At 40.4% G+C, this 16,295-nt stretch overlaps 1 protein-coding gene across 2 annotated transcripts; it reads left to right on the top strand.

The window, feature by feature from the left end:
* The first annotated feature begins 1,678 nt into the window (after positions 1-1,678).
* On the top strand, positions 1,679-9,586 carry LOC133924063 (eukaryotic translation initiation factor 3 subunit H-like). 2 transcript variants are annotated; one of them, XM_062369434.1, is made up of 12 exons: positions 1,679-1,837; positions 1,946-2,043; positions 2,890-3,006; positions 3,090-3,193; positions 5,156-5,222; positions 6,484-6,617; positions 6,688-6,736; positions 6,817-6,888; positions 6,986-7,087; positions 7,174-7,241; positions 8,429-8,581; positions 9,330-9,586. In XM_062369434.1, exons 1-12 carry the CDS (start codon positions 1,828-1,830, stop codon positions 9,385-9,387), a joined length of 1,032 nt encoding a protein of 343 aa, XP_062225418.1. In that variant the 5' UTR covers positions 1,679-1,827; the 3' UTR covers positions 9,388-9,586. The 2 variants fall into 2 exon arrangements, with proteins under 2 accessions (XP_062225418.1, XP_062225417.1); XM_062369433.1 differs by lacking the exon at positions 9,330-9,586 and adding an exon at positions 8,701-8,737 and having other exon boundaries at positions 8,429-8,629.
* The last annotated feature ends 6,709 nt before the right edge of the window (positions 9,587-16,295 follow it).

The following is a 16,295-nucleotide window of genomic DNA, read 5'->3' as shown; positions in this document are numbered from 1 at the left end:
TCCACTCTCTAGGCAGCAATCACCTAACAACATACTCTCTAGGCCTATAAGCACTAATCACTCTCTAATTTATTCTTAATTACCTTGGATGATCACTTTAAGAACTTTGGTAGTTTGGATGTCTTCTTATATATATATGAACTTTTCTAGACTCCAACGCCACGTTACACCTTCAAATGACTGAGTGTAGGGGTATTTATACCCTCAAATCCACGCATTAGCCGTTAACCCAACGGCTTTGAAAAGCTGTTAACACCGGATGATCCGGTGAGAACAGTAGTACTAACATCGGATCATCCGGTGAGTACACTCTCGCAAACTAGCCGTTGGAACCTCACAAATGCCGTTGTGAACACCAGACACTCTGGTGTAAACTCCTTTATCACCGGACTTTCTGGTGAGTTATCTGAGCCATCCGAGCCTATGCATCTCCTTTGCACAAATTGCTCCGGTGAAGCCTCCGGTGTGCACATCTTCGTCACCGAACTATCCGGTGGGTTGTCTTCGGCCAACGACCCAATGCAACACTCTCTAGAAATATTACTTCAGTGAGTTGATCTTCAGAGCAACGGACCTTCCGATGAGGTCACTGCATTCTCCCCTTTTTCAACAATGCTCCGACGCTTGCCTCCGGTGTGTTCAAATCAATCATCGGACTATTCGGTAGGGTTTTCTGCTTCTTCTTCCTCTTTACACTATTCATTATCTGGTGTGTGCACTTTCATAGCATTAGACCATCCAGCGTAGCACTGGTATCCATTTTGCACACGTGTCACTAAGAAATACTCCAGTGTTTAGCAAACACTTGGCACCGGACCTTCCGGTGAGGTCAAATGCCTCTGGACATAATGCTCCGGTGTGTTCATCTATGTGAACACCGGACCATCCAGTGAGTTCATTTCTCCAGACTTTTTTCAATTTAACCAAACTTTGTCCCAACTTCGGTGACTTCTTCATGTATTGCATCTATAAGATCTACTAATATATATTCTTAGCAAACATATTAGTCCCATTGACTATGTTATTAATCACCAAAATTACAAACATGATCTAATATGACTATTTTCCCTGCAACATATAAGGCAAACCATGTAGTTTTGGTGTCTCGGGCACGTACAGATCGTGCTCACTTTATGCGTGGAAAGGCTACTAGAGTTGCCGGCTATTTTAGCGGGTGCGCGTGGGGCTTGTGCGTGTGACAAGCGGCTCAGAAGCGTGTTGGCTCATAAGTGTTTGTTCATGTGCAGAGGTGAGTAGGCTGTGGTAGAGTCAGGCGGTTGGTGCTGTCATAGGTCGGCTCGGCTACTGTGGGCAGTAGCCTAGGCAGGGCATCGCTCGAGGGTGGCCGGGTCGAGCTCCACATGCACCTAGAGTGGCCCATGCGGTTAGAGGTGTGCCACGGAGAGGGACGGCCTAGACGGATAAGGACATGTGGCCTAGTGAGACAAGAGGCACATGCGACCTAGCTCGGTGGGGCAGGTCCTGACGTAGGAGCCTAGGTGGGTGGGTGGGTGCGCTCATGCTGCGTAGGATGGTGGACGGCTCATAAGGCCTAGGTGGTAGGATGTTTGTCTGTTGAGGATGGATAACTATATAAATTTTTTAAATAATAGAGATATTTATAATTTTTTAATAAAATAATATTATTAAAAAGATTCTCATTGGACTCGCACACGATTCCACCCTCGCGCGGCCGCACCCAAGAAAACCCTATCCTCCCTCCGCTATTCTTCCTCGCCTGTCTGGTCGCGTCGTCCTTCCAAGAGCACACGCATCCTCCTGCCCTCGCGCGCCGCCGCCGTCTCGACCATCCAGCACCGAGTAGCCATGGCGAATCGTAAGCGACGCGCCAGCACTACCCTCTCGCCGACTCTTTTACTTCGTCACCCGTCCCGTGCTCTATTCTAACCCTGGGCGGTCGGTTCGGTTGTCTGGTTTTCTGCAGCAGCGGCACCGGGAGGAATGAGGTCGTTCCTGCAGGCCGTGTCGACGGTCACCGAGGAGGCGCCGACGCCGCTCCGCGTCGTGCAGATGGAAGGCCTGGTGATTGCTTCCGACCCCCCTCCTGTTTATTGTTTGCTCGTGCGATTTGGTAGTTGACGTGTTGAGATTTGAGAGAAAAGGGGAAGCTCATGGCGTTTGGATGGATCTGTATAGATGACGAAGAGCGTGCTACGTAGGGGATGGAAATAAGGGGAAATCACGCTTTTTTTGGGGCTACATGTGGTGGTAAATTTCTTTATGAATGTTTATCTCAAGGTCTTAAGGAGATGACACCCAGAAGATTGTTGTGGTTCTCAAGGCGTGTGAAGGGTTTAGGCATTGATGAGCGATTACTAGATTGCCTTGTTATTTTTGAGGTGGATTTTGTTTTATGAATGTAGGCAACACAAGTTTTAGACATTAAGTGAAATTTTGTTTGATTTGTAGTGCGCTAGGTGAATACTGTAATTGTAGAACCATAATCCACCACGATGATGCCATTTGCTTTGCATACTCTTTCACAGAATTGACGTAACACAGTTGATGCTATGTCAAGATTTTACTCATCTGAAAGCGCATGGTCGAATAGTAGTACTACAACTTCCTGAAAACCAATCTGTTTAGGCACTACTATTTGCACATATAAAGAGTTAAACTGGTGCAACAGTATCTTGGATATGAATATAGTGAATTGAACGCAGTGATCTGATGTATTCAGGATTGACAGTTGACAAAAAAGAAAATTTTCACGCAGTTTATTTGATTTACATCAGTTAGAGTATCCTTGATTACAACCATTTTCCCATGACTACAACCATTTTCTTTCTAATCTCAATTTCACAAACCACAGCTTTGCTAGGGTTATTTTTACTTGCAATCATTCAATTTTTTTGATCTATTGTACAGGCTGTCCTGAAGATCATTAAGCACTGTGAGGAGTTTGCGCCCGCTCTAGTTACGGGTCAACTCCTTGGTTTGGATGTTGGCAGTGTTCTGGAAGTGACCAACTGTTTTCCTTTCCCTGTGAGTCTTCAACATTCTTAGCAGTTGCTTGTGGATTCTGCTTTTGCTATGAGTCTATGACACACATACGTATTTCACTGCAGATCAGAGAAGATGATGAGGAAGCAGACACAGATGGTGCAAATTACCAGCTTGAGATGATGAGGTGCTTGAGGGAAGTTAATGTTGACAATAACACTATTGGATGGTATGCTATGCTATTTCATTTTCATGTAGTACCATATCGATATTCAATTCATTCATAAATAGTCAGTGCTGTATTGAGATTTCTGACACGTGCATTGGTAAAAATGCATTCTCTGCAATATTTATGCATTATGTTACATGATCTTGCATAACTAAGTAGCTTTTGAGTATAGATGACTGTGATCTGTTTGCCATTTTAAGGAAAAAAGTCCAATTTTGGTCCCCCAACTCTTGCATTGGTTTAAAATTGGTCCCTCATCTCTAATACCAGTTATGTTTGGTCCTTGAACTATTAACCGTTCAACATCAGTCCTTGTGCTTCTTCCATGGTGGTTTCGCATATGTGGCTTAGCTGAGTCAGATCCAATGTGGCCATCTGATGTCAGCCCCCTCTTTTCTTTGCTCCCCTTCTAATCTCTTTCCATCTCGCTCATTTTCTCCTCTCCCGGTGGACGCCTAGCTGTACTAATCCCACCATCGCACACCAATCCCACCGTCGGAGGTCCCTAATCCCATCTATCATCAGTTATGCATCATGACTGGTTGATTTGCGTGTCCTGGACATATCCGTTTGCTTGATTAGTTCAACCTTGTGCTTCGATTTGTTTATTTGAGGGCAGCAGTAGTGGTAGTGCAGACTTTTGTTTAGCTTCAAGAGGTAACAGATTAGTGCTAATGAGTCACATTTGTTCTAGTGGCATGGCTTGCGTGCGGCGGCGGGACAGGTAGGGTTGGGGTACAGGCTGTGAGATTGTTGTAGGGACAGTGGGATTGGGGTGCCGGGTGCAGATGATGGCAACAATGGAGGTGCGGGCGACGGCCAGAATGTAGGTTCGGGTGGTGGGATTGGGGAGCAGCAGGCAGCAGTCAGAATGGGGAATTTGTGGCCAGGGATTTGAAAGTGTGAGCGGGTATATAGAGATAATGCAGGAGGGAAGGGAGAATAGATTGGGCTGAGTCCTCAAACCTATGCCATGTGGGATCCTAGTCAGCATGGCCATGTGTGCAAAACCACCTGCTTTGGAGAGGAGGGACTGGTGTTGAACGGTTTTGATAGTTCAGGTACCAAACATAACCAGTATTAGAGACGAGGGACTATTTTTAAGCCAACGCCAGAGTTGGGGGACCAGAATTGGACTTTTTTTGTTTTTAATTGTCTATGATTGGTGAAAACTTAGCCTTTTCTTTTGGCCATAAGAGTCTTGTAATTCCTTTCACTTCACTATTTGTTCAGTATGTTGTGTTTTTATTATCTCGTGGAACACTGTAGGCATGTAAGAAATAGTGTGGTTAGACAAATTTGGGATATTTTCATTTTGTGTTATGTTATGCTACTGCTGTTGCCGCTGATAACAGACTTGTATTTGAGATGCCTTTAGGATTATATCCTACTGAAACTAACAATATTGCATGTGTGCAAATTCTGTTCATTTCAATGATTTAGCTAAATCAAGGCCTGTTAACAGAAATTGTTGGAACCTTGTACTTAAATTGACATTTATATATAATCATATTTTGGATGCATTAGTTTGCGAGAGATTGCTAAATCTTTTTGTGATGTGGGGGCAGCATTCAAGCTGCTGCAACTGTTTATATTTTGGTGATTGGTATTGGTTGCTTGACTTTATTGGGATATGTTAATTGGCGTTAATCGGTTTTATATTTACTTATTCAGTGCACATGTGCTATATTTTACCCCTCTTGCCTCTTGGCATGTCGGCCAATAATACCTGCCGTGTGCTTACAAATATGGATGCATTTCTAACTACAGCGTGTGACCACAACTGCTTGCTACACAAGGTGTGGTGTTGTTACTGCTTGTCCAACATTTTAGGAGCTTTAGTATTATGTTTCGTATTGCTACAGTGGCGGTTTCTAGTGCCCTTCTTTTTTCTGTCATTATCTATTCTATATTTATGTTTTGAGCTTATTTACATTGCATTGTTTTTGCGTATTCTTACAGGTATCAATCTTGCTTGCTTGGATCTTTTCAAACTGTGGAACTGATTGAAACATTTATGAACTATCAGGTATGGATCCAATGATTTATCTGTGTTAGTCATCCAACCTTTTCACTAATACTACCTCCAGTCAAATACATGGCATTTCGGACATGACGGTATCTCTTGTGTACCTTTGACCATTATTTTCTACTAGAATGTTTCCAAACTAAATATTTTAAAAGTTAATTAATAGTCAAAAGTTTGACCGGATCTTGTCCAAAATGTCAATTATTTGTGACTGGAGGAAGTATTGAATTGTCCTCTCCCAGCTTGAAAGATTCTATTTTCACTTCTTTTCATTAACATTTTTTTCCGAATCAGTTTACATCATGCCTGCGTTAGTGGTCTGATCTGCTATCTAAGCGTAGAATAGCAACCTGCAAAATAGTTCTATGGCCCAGGAAAGAAAACTGTAGCTCGAGTCCACTGACAACATATCTACACTTACTAGTCAGAGTCCTCTGTTGTTTTGATGTACCATGAAAAACCGATTTGGTGATGTAAAATATGGTAGTTTTATGATAAGGAGTTTATTGGGACTCGGGAGTTCCCTTAGAAAGCTCTTCATGCTAGTTGTATAAGCTGCTTTCAGTCAGTCAGTGTGTGTGGGCAGGCGAGCGTGTGTGCATGCCGACGTACCTGCTATGGTAACACAAAATTTGCCCCTCCCAGTTTTGATGCTGTTTGAGATATCAGGCTCTAGGTTTCAACCAGTTTTAGGTTCTATCAAGTTTGAATATATTTCAGGTACTTCATGTTCCAAATACTTTACAACAACAAAAATCAGTAAAATATAATAGAGGGATAGAGCTGTAAGCATTTGAGAGAAGGGATAAGGGGAGGCTAAAGTTGGATGCGGAGTATGGATCATTTGTGGCCGTGCTATCCTGTCGAAATAGGATTCAGTGGGACCACCTACGAGAGTTTCTATAGTTATCTAATTGAAATAATTCTTTATGGTGGATCGCAATATGTGGCTTCTGATTAGTATATTAAGATGTCTGATCCTACCTTTTGCGATCTAGCCATAGTTAACGTTACGAATAACTAAACAATTGTAGTTGTATTGCTTGTATGAGTTCCTGCTGCTTCTCTTGATAGTAGCAATGTTGCATGTATATCTTGTCCAGTCCAAATTTAGCTTTGATTTTTTTTCACTGAGTCTACCTCAACTTGTTGTTGAGTATTTTACTTAGATCTTATTATCAGATGTCTTCCTAACATCATCATGGTTCTTGATATATTTTCTCCTATTTTGTGTGCTGAACATAACATTTGCACATTTTAGGAAAATATCAGGAGATGCGTGTGCATCGTTTATGACCCATCTAGGTCAAGTCAAGGAGTGCTAGCTCTCAAAGCCCTGAAACTCACAGATTCATTTATGGATCTTTACCGCAACAATGGTTTAACTGGAGAGAAGTACAGCTTCTTTTCTGTGGCTCAATCATTGTCAAACGTGGTGTACACAAATGACATTTTACTTTTACAGGTTAAGAGAAAAGAAATTGTCATGGGTTGATATTTTTGAAGAGATACCGGTAGGCACTCTTATATCTTCCATTTTGGTTGAAAGGGTGAATTTGATATCCTCATGTGTTCTGTCTTGTTTCTATCACAGATTAAAGTTTCCAACTCAGCGCTTGTCAGTGCCTTCATGAAGGAGCTGGAACCTGAGTCACCTGTTTCACAGGTTCAGATTTTACGTGCAGAAACTCTTGTATGGTTTTTGTGTCCCCATCTCTTACCAGCTGTTTGAGTTACATTAATGTCTTCCTCTTGTGTTTCAGTGTGACTTTGACAGACTTAAATTGTCAACTGCTCCTTTTATGGAAAGGAACTTGGAGTTTCTGATTGGGTGCATGGATGATCTTTCATCAGAGCAGAGCAAGGTTTTGTTTTGAAAAAGAATTGCTCCATAATGCGAGGTTGAATTGATAATCTAGTTGTTTGACTGATTGCCTTCCTTGCGATTCAGTTCCAATATCATTACCGCAACGTCTCAAGACAACAGTCACAGCAGCAGGCATGGCTTCAAAAGAGAAGGTGGAAAAAAGCTTACTTCATAGTTAATGTATACTTTGTTAGCTCATGCATAGTTATTATGGCGGTAAGGCGAGGCGAGGCGCCTGACTACATGCACACCTTCTAGGTGAGTATGGCGTGAGGCGAGGCGACGCCATACTCACTTCACATGAATGTACAAGCACAATTTTTGAAAAAAAAGCAGTACACAAGTAGTCAAGTACACAACTAATAGCAGAAAACAAGTACACAACTAATAGCAAGCAGAAGAGTACACAAGTACACAACTAATCCGCCTCCCGGTGCCTCCCTCAACTAGCAGTACACAAGTACACAACTAATAACACGCAGATCAGTAGAGCACACAAGCAAATCAATCCCAGGAGCTGTGGAGGAGCTAAGCAAGTACCAATCCAGTCCAGTGGACAGTGGAAGAGGAGCTACGCCGGCACCGCTGCAGGCTGCAGAGGAGTCCACACACCGCAACAGGGGAGCAGATCACAGATCCGGCAGACTGAGGCACTGAGCAGAAGAGGGCACGACAGGAGGCGATGCAGCGGACCAGTGGATGGTAGAGGAGGGTAGGAGGCGTGCTGGACTGGAGCGTGGAGCATCGGAGGAGGTGGGGACTAGGGAGGCGGCGACAGACCAGCAGAGGGTGGGCTGAGCAGAGGAGGGCCGAGGGCTGCGGAGGTGACGGTGGTAGACTAGGCAGCGACGACGGATTTGGTGAGTGGGTTTCTGGTGTTCTTTCTGGTCTTCTAGAGCGACGGCGGCGCGTACCCTCCAAAACTTCCCTCGCGTGCGCTCTCTGTCTCTTTCTTTTCTTTTTCCCACCTGAGCTCCCTCTCTGCTTCCCCGTTTGCGCTCTCTATTTTCCCGTGCGCGCTAGTTCAGCCTCGCGGCTTCTGCCTTGAGCAATACGGTGTCCCGGTGCTCTAAGGCGACGCCATGAGCGGACACGCGGATGCCATACCCGAACTAGGTGAGGCGACGGCTCCAGAGAACACCACTGAGCGCCTCGACGCCTTGATAACTATGAGCTCATGCGTTTCTTTCATATCCTTTGTGATATGTGTTTCTCTCATATCCTTCATGGTTCTATTGTTCTACCTTAGCAGTTATTTAAGTGATGTGCTTTCTCACTTAGAAATAAGTGGAGCGTGTTTGTGGCTATTTTCATTCTCCTTGTATTTGTGCTGATACAGGCAAGAGAACATGGCGAGAAAAGCTGCTGGCGAGGAGCCATTACCAGAAGAAGATCCGTCCAATCCTATCTTTAAGCCAATTCCTGAGCCATCACGATTGGAGGGCTATCTTGTAACCAATCAGATCTCCAGTTACTGCAACCATATTAACGGGTATAGATTCTGCAATATGTTTATGGCTAACTTTAGTGAGTTCCAAAGGTCTTGCATGATTATATTAACAGGTAGAGATTCTGCAATATGTTTATGGCTATCTTTAGTGAGTTCCAAAGGTCTTGCATGATTCTATTTTAGAGACATTAGATGTAGGATTTTTCTGGCTGGCTATGAATGCACAAACCAATTTTTCTTCCAGATGCAGTCATGTTAGTGATATTGAGATTTTTTAGAGGTTAATTTGAGTCTCACTATTGTATAATCGTCCAATCTGGTGAACTTGTATTGAAACTTGATTTACTTATCGTTAAATACTATTTTGTAGCCTATTTTTTTGCAAATGCCACCTTTTCTTGCCCAAGTGATCCCCACTGGCTGCAATCAGCTTTCTAAATCAGGTTGATCTACGTCATCACAAAATAGTCTTGCCATTCCTTAGATAGTTGATGGAATGAGCTTAGCATACTATGCTTGGTAGTATGGAGATACTAGAGTGGGTTGATCCAAAAGTCAAAACCCTCTTCGCTGAATTGGAGGTTCATACGCATGGTTGTAAATAGGGAAAATAACCAGAACGAGTCAGCGGGTTGACCACTTGCATCCCTTGTAGCATGAAGTGGTGCATTTTTTCCCTCACATGTATATGTCAATAGTACAGTAAACTAACAACTGAGATATTCCTTTTGTTTGTTGGTTCCACTATCATTGTGCATTCATATTGATGTAATTTGCATCACAATCGCAGGGTTGCTGGCCAGAATTTCAACAGGCTGTACTTAATGAAGGCGTTGCATGAGGATTAGATGACTAGCTTATGAGTAGAAGATGGTGTTAGATTTGACTTGTAAAACTGTTATAAATCTCAATTTTGCGATGTACCTTATATGAGTGCCCATCGGCTACTCTTGCATTTTGCTAAGAACACCAGATTAGCTTGCACTGGAATGCACTTATCACATTATACCAGTCTTCGTACTAATTTTGAAGTGAGCAGTTGCAATATCATTAGTTCATATTGTTGCATCTGAATGTGTTATATCATATCATACCAACATTAGCCATAATAATTCTGGAATGGACAGTTTCATTATATAATCAGCTCATTTTATAGTTTGGTTTTTGTTGGGTTTTGCAACTTCGAAAGGATCGAATGGTTCAAAGGGGAGGGGAGGGTGAATTGAGTTTTAATTAAAATTATTTTAACCGAACATTAGAATAGGTAAATAATTTTATCCTATATGAATAGTAAAGTATGATAGAATCCTAAGTAAGAAAATATGCAAGTTACCATTAAAAGAGAATTGCGGAACATTAGTTTATAAGAAAGTAAATGCTTAAAGTAAATATAGGAAAATAAGAGATGAGTAAGAAGATATTGAAATTTTTTCTAAGTTATCAAAGAGTTGTCATTCTCTCTAATCCTCGTTGAGGTATTTATTAAGGATATCACTCCTCTTTAGTTATCAAGACTCAAGTGCTATGTAGTGATAATCACTTTTTCATTTTTGGATTGACGAGTTTTAAACCAAGCATAAATCTTTCTTTTAAGGCTCCACAAGAATTTCAAGAGTTCATCAAGACACATTCAATCAACAAGATCGGCTAGGTGTTGCCAACTACAAATAGTAATAAGCTAATAGCTCCATTTGACTCAAATCAAGTCTAGACTATAGTTAGATACGCACTTGCGACTCTCCTTGTAATAATAATATTCTTAATCTTTAATTAAGAACTTTGCAAATCACTTTAGTGCAGTCCCTTGCTTCTTGATCATGAACTAAGTGTTTTAGCACTTCTGAATTGCAAGGTTACCTAGTGAGATGAGATGAAACGAGGGGATACATATAGGCTAGAGGTTAAAACTAGCTGTTGTTCAACCACCAAATATTTCATGAACGTCGGATGATCTGGTGTGCATAGGCACTAAACATCAAGACCATCCGATATGAATCGTCCATCCAAAACTAGCCATTACTATACTAAATGCTTCGATAAAGCTTCTGATATATACGTCGAACCATCCTTATAGTACAGTCAAAGAATAAAAGAGAGACTATGTTACTCTAAGTGTCCTTCATCTTCTTGTGACACTTAGAATTAAAATATTCTCAATCTTGACGTTCATATCATTTGATCGCTCCTCAATCTTGACGTTCATATCATTTGATCGCTCAACCATCAATTAAGGAACCAAGATCATCCAATAATATTATGAACTAATCTTTTAATTACTCTTAAAATTTTTTGCTAAACATAATGATGTAATTATTATTAATTACCGAAACACTTATAACTTTTTAGTAGCCTAGATGCTACAAACTTGAAATTGATACCATGTTAGCTTGCCTGTTATGCATGGAAGTGTGTAAACTGTTCCCGGCGAAACATTTGTAATGTTTCAGATAGATGAGATGGTTCCACACTGCGAATGCTCGCAGGCCTATGGGGTACCTGCGAAACAACTATGTGGCTTTGTTAATTTGATATAAGAGTTCTTATACAAGTGCTTAATGACGTGTCATTTGTATTGCAGAGAAGAGTTTCTATACAGGTGCTTAACAATGACATTCTCTCTTTTAAGCACTTGTGATCGTAGGATGTGCATAAAAATTGAGTTTTACTTGAACCGATGGATGAAAAATGCAACTTATGTCTAAGAAAAAGTAACACACCTTACGAATGTACATGCTGTACCAAAGCATTTGTAGACACTGATAACTAAAATTGGTATAGTTACATGATGCGAAAAGTTCATGATTATTGGACCTAAACCGTTTCAGGGTTACCAGTATTTCAGCTTCTTTCAGAAGGAAAACGAGATGTAATACTTCAGTCCATTAATATTTTTGGTTTTGATCCGTATGGTTAAGTGTTCTAGTGTGATAGATTTAGTATTATATTAATAGTTTAAATGGGTTTGGACTAATTTATAAGTTTTTGTATTCTAAACATAACAACTCAAAGTTAACTATTTTACAGGAAAAGATAACAAAAGTGTAAGAGATATGCTATGTGTATATGAGCCTGCCTTATACGAGGGTTAGACTGTAAACGAATTTTGGAGGCGAGGTGTTACATATGGTATTAGAGTCAACTCTCGTTATATGAGTGTATACGTGTAGGCCCGTAAAGAGGACATGTCATGGTCGTGGTATCGAGGAGAGATCCTAGGTATTTGTTTACCGCGTACGCGGTAAGCTTTCGAGGGCGCCAACTCTTGGGGGAAATGTAATACCTTATCCATTAGTATTTCTTGTTTTAACCTGTGTGATCTAAGTGTTAAAGAAGATTTAATACCATCTTGATAGTTCAAATATGTCTAGACCAGCTTATAAGACTTTGTGTTTCAAATCTAACACCTATGAATTAATCTTTTTACACGAAATAATGACAAAAATATAAGAGAGATATTATACGTACATGAGCGTGCTCTCTAGACGGATTAGGCTGTAAACGAATTTTAAGGAACCATACATGCTACGTGAAGAAACAAAGCGAGGGAAAATAGATGATCTTACTATGTAATAGAGCACATGAAGCTAATATGGAAGGACATATGGCTCACGCATCTCGTTATGGTCCAAAGATAGTTGATTTACGAGCATAGGGCACATGCGCACACTACTACAAATACATTAATTCCAGGCGGTTTTTAAATAATCTGGCAGGAAAAACCAACTGAATAATTTTTTTATCGGTTTATGTTCCTATAGGTGACTCGGGATATAAAATTGGTTAGTAAATACTTATTCTAGTCGGTTTTAGCCCTGACTGGAATAAAACAGGGCCATTTGTCAGCTAGTTCTAGAAGAAAACCGATTGGAAAAGTGAAATGGCCCGCGAAGCAAGCTCAAACTAGCCCAACTTCTACCTCCCGACTCAAATCATTACTGAGTTTTTTTACATTTTCTAACATTAATATTTAAATTAATAGACCTCCTATGAAAAGAATTATAGGAACAGATATTGTAGCGAAAATGATCTTATTAGATAATGATTGTTATTTTGATGATTAATAATAATATAGTCATTTAAACTAACATGTTTGTCAAGAATATATATTAGTAGGGCTAATAAATGTAATACATGAAGAAGCACCGTAGCCGGGATAAAGTTTTATTGAATTAGAGAAGTCATAGAGAAATTATCCTTACTGAATAGTTCGGTGCAGAGGAGTTTACACTTATCAGAGCATTTTGTCTAGAGGTTGTTGAATTCACTGGATAGTTCAGTGATAAAAGCTTTGGCAATGTCGGAGTAAGAGTTCAGCGAAGTTGCACTCACCGGAAGATCTGATGATGCCCCGTTGAGCACATCGAAGTATTTCTGACGGAGGGTGAGGATCATCTCATCGGATGGTCCGGCGTTAGAGGAGTAACAACATCAGAGCATTTAATAGAATATGGGATTTTTTCAAGAGAGTTGAAGATCAACACACGAAATGTCCAGCGCTTTGAGTTGAACACACTGGAGTATTTCTTGCAGAGAAGAAGAGAAGTGACTCGGTTGGCTTAAGACAACTTACTGAATAGTACGATGATGGAGTTATAGTTACACCAGAATGTCTGGTGTTTATAGTGGTTCTGAGTGGAGTTCTAACGGCTAATTTTTGAGGTTGTACATACTGGATGTTCCGGTGCTTGTACCATTGTCACGTCAGAACGTCCAATGTTCACAGTGAAGTTAAGCTGTTGGAGTAAAGACTAGCTGGCAGGTTTAAGGCTATAACTAGCCACTTATTAGTCATTTGAAGGTACTGGAGTCCATAGAAGCTCATATACATTTGAGAAGACATCCTAACCATCAAAGTGCTAAAAGTGATCATCCAAGATGATTAAGCATAAGATTAAAGGGTGATTAGTGCTCATAGGTCCGGAGAGAAGTGTTGCTAGGTGCTGCAACCTAGAGAGTGGATCAAGGAGTGATCCAACCTTGTACCGAGAGGTATGCTGGTGCCTTGGAGCCTTGGTGACTTGCTGGCACTTTAAGGCCTGGTGGCTCAAGCTTGTTGACCATTCGACTTGGTATGAAACGACGACAAGAAGATTGCGCGGGGATGTGGATGTCCTTGTTTTTGTGACTAAAGCTCCAAAGTGAAGATGACACATAAGTGATCGGAGGAGAGGTTGGTGGTGAGACCTCGCCTTGGTGGCTCATTGTGCTTAAGACATTGTATTAGTGGCTTGGTAGCTCAAGAGACATGACCAGAAGAAACTTGATGACCAGGGGTATCAAAGTCTCGTACTCTAGATAGACTTATCATCCTAGAGTTGTGACGTCCGGGGTTGGGATGGATACCCATAGCGCTCCACATTTCGACGACATTAATTTTCTCCGATGGAAAATTCTAATGACCTGTTATTTGCAAGCTAAAGGTTTAGATGCTTGGAGAGTCGCTGAGGAAGGGATAAGGCAATGCCTTGCAAACAAGGAGAGGTAATTAGCATAGATAAAGAGTATCCTTTTATCATCTTTATACGTTAATGCATTTAATCGTGCTTATTCTATCACTAATGCACATGATATTTGGACTAGTCTCATTGAAATAAATGAAGGCACAAAAGATGTACGCAATGAGAAATATCATGTGTTAGTCTTCTAGCTCAATAGCATCAAATAATTTGCTCATGAAAATACTAATAATATGTACTCATATTTGAATATTCTTGTCAATGAGATCAATAGGATAGGTTTGATACAAATTAAAGATGATTAAATGGTGAGAAGAATACTTCTAGCTCTTCTTACAAAGTACAAGTTAATTGTTTCCATTATCTATGATAACCACGTCATGAGTAAGATGACTTCAAGCCAAGTTCTCGGTAAGATTATTGCCCATGAGATGACAATGAACATAGGGTTGAAGCTTCTACCTCATCTGACGCTAAGAGCCTTGCCCTCACAAGCAAGCAAGTACCATGCTCACACATAAAGGCAAAGATGAGGAGACAAGATCAAGATTAAAGCTCAAGCGAAGATGATGGTGATGAAGAAGATAAAGAGAGTGATGAAGAATATGAGCAAAACACGTCAAGTGATGAGGAGATGGATTCTAAGATCGCAAAGCTCATATCACAATTGGAGAAGAACATGAAGATGATCAATGCCAAGATTGATCATCCAATTTCCGTGAAAGACTTGGTCAAGAAGGAAAAGAAGACCAAAAATAAGAGGGAGACAATAAGAAGAAGCAAAGCATTTGCAAGTATATGAAGATCTGTGGGTTAAGATGAAAATTCAAGCATTGAGAGCCTCACCATCCACTCCTCCGAGAGAAGCTCTCCCTCAAGATCATCACCACGTAAGCCATCATCTCACAAGTGCCTTATAGCCAAAGGTATAGAAAGCGATGTAAGTGATGATGAATCCTATAAGGATTCTCCCTCCTATGAAGAACTACTTGATTTGATAAATGAGAAACAAAGGGCCTTAAGGAAACAATTTAAATAACTTAAGAAATTCAATACTCTCAATGACATTCATCTACATTTGTTTCCAATTAAAAATAATTGTTGAGTAAATTTAAATTGCTAAACAAGGAGCATGAAGAGCTTAAGACTAAATTTGAGTGCATTGAATCTCAGACTAAGGTCCCTTTAAAGCAATTTACCTCTCTCTTTAATTTAAATTCTAAGATAGATGCTTCCACTTCTTGTGATTTATTTTTTACATTTAGCTCACCCCTTTGCAATGAGATATGCATTGAGAATATTTTTATAGAACCATCTAATGAATTCATTGCACAAGAGAATGATAATCTCAAGCAAGAAGTGAAGAAGCTTAAAGAACATTTGGTAAGATTAAAGGGCAAAGGACATGTCCAACCTCCTCAAGATAATCATAATAGCATGGTAAATAAACTTGTGGAGGGGTCCACCGTGATATGTTTCAAATGCCATCAAGAAGGCCACAAGTCCTTCCAATGCAAGCAAGTCAAGACGGAGCCCAAGGTGAAGAAGAAGATGGAAAACCTCTCCAATAAGACCTCCAATATCTACACCAAGCCAAACTATAAGATCAAGACCGAAGCAATTACTATAAGCTCAAGAAGATGGAAAATGGCAAAGTTGTTGCACATATTGTTAGGAGAAAGGACCGGTGGTGGAACTAACCCATTTGGATGCCTAAGGAAGTCATCACCAACCTGAAGGGACCCAAATTGGTTTAGGTTCCAAAGAGGATTTAAAGTTCACGTGGCTCGGGGATTTGGAGATTTGGCTCACAAGATGAGGTGAAGATTCAAGCAAAAAAGTCAAATGTACAAGATGAATGTATTGATGAAGATCATGATCATCATATACCTAAATCCCTATTCAAAGGTGAAAGTTACTAAATGCAAAATCCTCCTAATTTGTACATTTGCCTTGTCTGTATGCTCTCAATTTAATTTATTGCAATGCCTAATGTAGGTTTTTCATATGGTAGGTTGCTTGTATTTCTCACTTTCTTATGAGCAACCTACATGGTTTATTAGTTGTAGGTTTCTTATATGACACTAGTATTTCAATTGGTATCCTTTAAGTGTCATGAACGAATATATAGGGTATCCTCCCCATTCTTATCAATAACAAATGCATATCTCTCAAAAGTATTCAACACTTGTATGAACATATTTAGGAGGATCATATTCTACTAGTTGTGATTTTGAGAGTAACATGTATTTCAAATAATATCTTCTGTAGTATCATGGAGTGATCAACAAGTTCTCAGA

Source organism: Phragmites australis, chromosome 7 (genome assembly GCF_958298935.1).
Source record: "Phragmites australis chromosome 7, lpPhrAust1.1, whole genome shotgun sequence".
Taxonomy (NCBI): domain Eukaryota; kingdom Viridiplantae; phylum Streptophyta; class Magnoliopsida; order Poales; family Poaceae; genus Phragmites; species Phragmites australis.
The sequence above is the reverse complement of the archived record's forward strand: the minus strand, read 5'-3'. Positions and strand labels throughout refer to the sequence as shown.